Source organism: Helianthus annuus, chromosome 16 (assembly GCF_002127325.2).
Source record: "Helianthus annuus cultivar XRQ/B chromosome 16, HanXRQr2.0-SUNRISE, whole genome shotgun sequence".
Taxonomy (NCBI): Eukaryota; Viridiplantae; Streptophyta; class Magnoliopsida; order Asterales; family Asteraceae; genus Helianthus; species Helianthus annuus.
The window spans coordinates 175,554,091-175,557,054 of NC_035448.2; the positions used below are offsets into that span (position 1 = coordinate 175,554,091).

The window sequence follows — 2,964 nt, forward strand, 5'->3', positions numbered from 1 at the left end:
AATTAAGGGTCTTACAGCCCACCAATGTAAAACCGGATAGCGCCATGTCATCCCTTTCAACGGTGCAATGGGTTTGTTTTGCTCTAACACACGGTGAATATCTAGTATTCAACATGCATCATTCATTCTCACAAATCATGACTAATTATCATTTATTTATTCAGCACGCATGTATATGCACTGATCATCTTCGTTATTAATTGGCTATCAAACACACATATACATGAATAAACTAAACAAAAAAGGAGCCATTATCATACGTAAATGCAAGTAGCCAGATGGAATACAAAGAACATCACCGATCATCAAAGGATCAATAAGCCAGATGATATATATCCAGGAAGTCCAAACATACAATAACTCAAGTACATTATTTCTATCACTCAACCTCTCTGTTGGTGTTTATTTAATTTGTTTACCATATAACACGAGTACTTGATAAAGGCTTAATTACTTATGCTTTGTGGGTACAAGGCGAAGGGGAACTTTCCTTTTAAGAACCGGAATACCCTGGTTTTCCATGTTCAAATCTTCACTCTTCATTCCACTAGGAAGTCCCCAATCAAACCAATAAAGAAGGTTTGCAATCACAAATTCTACATTTGCCGGAGCTGTGTTCTTAGCTGGGCAGGACCTTCGCCCCCCTCCAAACGGGAGCATATCAAACCTATCCCATCCAATATCACCATCATGATTTTCAAACCTCTCTGGATAGAACTCAGCAGCGTTCTCTCCCCAAACGCTTGGGTCTCTTGCTATTCCCCAGGCGTTTGTTAGAACAATCGTATTTGGAAAGACATCATAACCATCAACTTGAGTATGACTTAAGCTTACATGTGGAATCAAATAAGGCGCAGGCGTGTGCAATCTTAGTGACTCCTTCACCACCATTTTCAAGTATGTCATTTTTGTGGTATTCATATCTTGTACGTTTTGTATTCCTCTTGCGCAATTTCGGATTTCACTTTGCAACTTTTGCATCACTCTAGGATTTTTCATGATCTCGGACATTAACCATGTCAAGGCCACAACAGTTGAATCTATTCCCCCAGTAAGTACGTCCTGAAATGTTAGTTAAATGTTATTAATCTGAACTTTATAGATATAAATGAAACAAACAATTCTTTTACCATTACAAGAGCTTTTAAATCTGCATTAGTTAGTCTATAGCCAGATGCATTTTCTTTGGACATGTCAAGTAATGTATGGACAAAATCTTTGTCCTCCTCGCTTATTTCTTCATGGTTATCTTTGAGATGATCATTAATGATTGTGTCAATGTACGCATCAAGATTTCTAAACCCATCATCCAGCCTACGATTCCATCCACTAAATTGGTCAATGAGAAAACCTATATATGGAAAGGAATCACCAATAGATCCATTCATTAGCTCGATGGTTTCATCAATCATCGCATCCAATGACGGGCCCTTGAGTGGTTGTTGTCTATAGTTCGTACCAAACGCCACCTTACACACCATCTGCTTTACTATTTCAAACAACATACTGCTTAGGTTTACCTCAGTGTTTGGTGGATGTAATGAAAGACCACGAATCATGCCCTCCATTTCTGTCACCAACACATGATTAGACAGTTTAGCTCTCTTGGGGCCTAGGAACTCCGACACCAAAATCTTGCGCATCTCCCTCCAGTGGGCACTGTGTGGCGAGAAGGCAATGTCCTTAAAGTTGTACGTTAGTTGTTCCGAAGCCTTGAAATACGCGCGGGAACAAAATATATGATCTTGGGTTTTCATGATTTGTTTGGCCATGGCAGGAGAAGAGATGATAAGGAAATGTTTTGAACCAATATGGATTTGCATAATCGGTCCATATTGTTTCGAAAGCTGCCAAAGGGCCTCGTGACGAGGTTTACCGAGAAGTTGGTGCAAGTTTCCGAGTATAGGAAGCTTTGGAGGGCTTGGGGGAAGCTTAGCCTTGGATGGCATATTGGATCTTAGAATATTGTATACAAGTATGGAGAAGATGGAGAGGAGTAGTGTTGTTGTAATAGGCCATTCATTAAAGATGTCCATGTGAATGGTTTAGTTTGCCTGCTGGTGGTATTTCATGTTACTCCTATGTCTATTTATAGTGGAGGTTATTTGAATAAGTATATAAATTATAAATCATTAAAATATAATATCCTATTTATCCCATACAATCGTGAATAAAAAATATTTTTTATTTAGATTAAGTTTGACATTTTTACCATTGCTTTGCGATCTACATAAAAGCATTAGTAGTTTCTTTACTGACCGTAATTCAACTTTCTCAAGTTATGGTGTTTTCTATTTATTTTATTTTTTAAGATCTCTTAGTTTTGAAAATTCACAAAATTTATTTTGGTAAAATTTTATCAAAAAGAAATATTGTTATATGGTAAAATGTTTGTCAAAATGAACTAGTTTGGGCCGTTTAGTAAAGGTAATTAGTCGAAACTAGTAGAAGCACCTGGCGGGTTCTGTTTGTTACCTTCTTATTTTTACCAGAAAAGGGGAGCAACGCAAGAGAAGGTGGTTCTGGATAACCGGGTTAACTACCAATGATGTTAGTAAAATTTAGTATTATCGTTGGAGTCCAATGACTTTGGTCCAATATTTATGTACATAAATCCTTATAATATAGTATTCTTAATTCAGCCAATAATATGATTGTTCAAATAAAACTAATAAAACTATTGTCCGAAGATAATAGGCATACAATAATAGGATCGTTCAAATAAAACTAACAAAACTATTGCCCGGTGACGATAAACATACCAAAACAATTGCTTTCCAAAGATATCGGGTGTGGGTTTGATTGAACCATGCTTGTAATTATGTATATTATTAGGCAGAAAACATTTGGTTGTGATTAAGCTATTGTGTGTTTGAAAGGGATACAAAATATCAACAATCGCAGTTACACGTGTTAGTATAACCCGGGTTCAAATGAATGTGATAAGAGTTGACAATCTTGGAT

At 36.7% G+C, this 2,964-nt stretch overlaps 1 protein-coding gene across 1 annotated transcript; it reads right to left on the minus strand.

Annotated features, from left to right (window-relative positions):
* Positions 1–233: 233 nt before the first annotated feature.
* On the minus strand, positions 234–2,087 carry LOC110917534 (parthenolide synthase). The gene is made up of 2 exons (XM_022162065.2): positions 1,131–2,087; positions 234–1,062 (listed from the first exon to the last, which is right to left on the minus strand). Exons 1-2 carry the CDS (start codon positions 2,034–2,036, stop codon positions 451–453), a joined length of 1,518 nt encoding a protein of 505 aa, XP_022017757.1. The 5' UTR covers positions 2,037–2,087; the 3' UTR covers positions 234–450.
* Positions 2,088–2,964: the final 877 nt, after the last annotated feature.

Coding starts and splice junctions, on each gene's coding strand:
- LOC110917534 (XM_022162065.2), bottom strand. CDS start 2,036: ATGGACATCTTTAATGAATGGCCTATTACAACAACACTACTCCTCTCC. Junction 1,063..1,130: donor ATTTAAAAGCTCTTGTAATG/GTAAAAGAATTG, acceptor CTAACATTTCAG/GACGTACTTACTGGGGGAAT.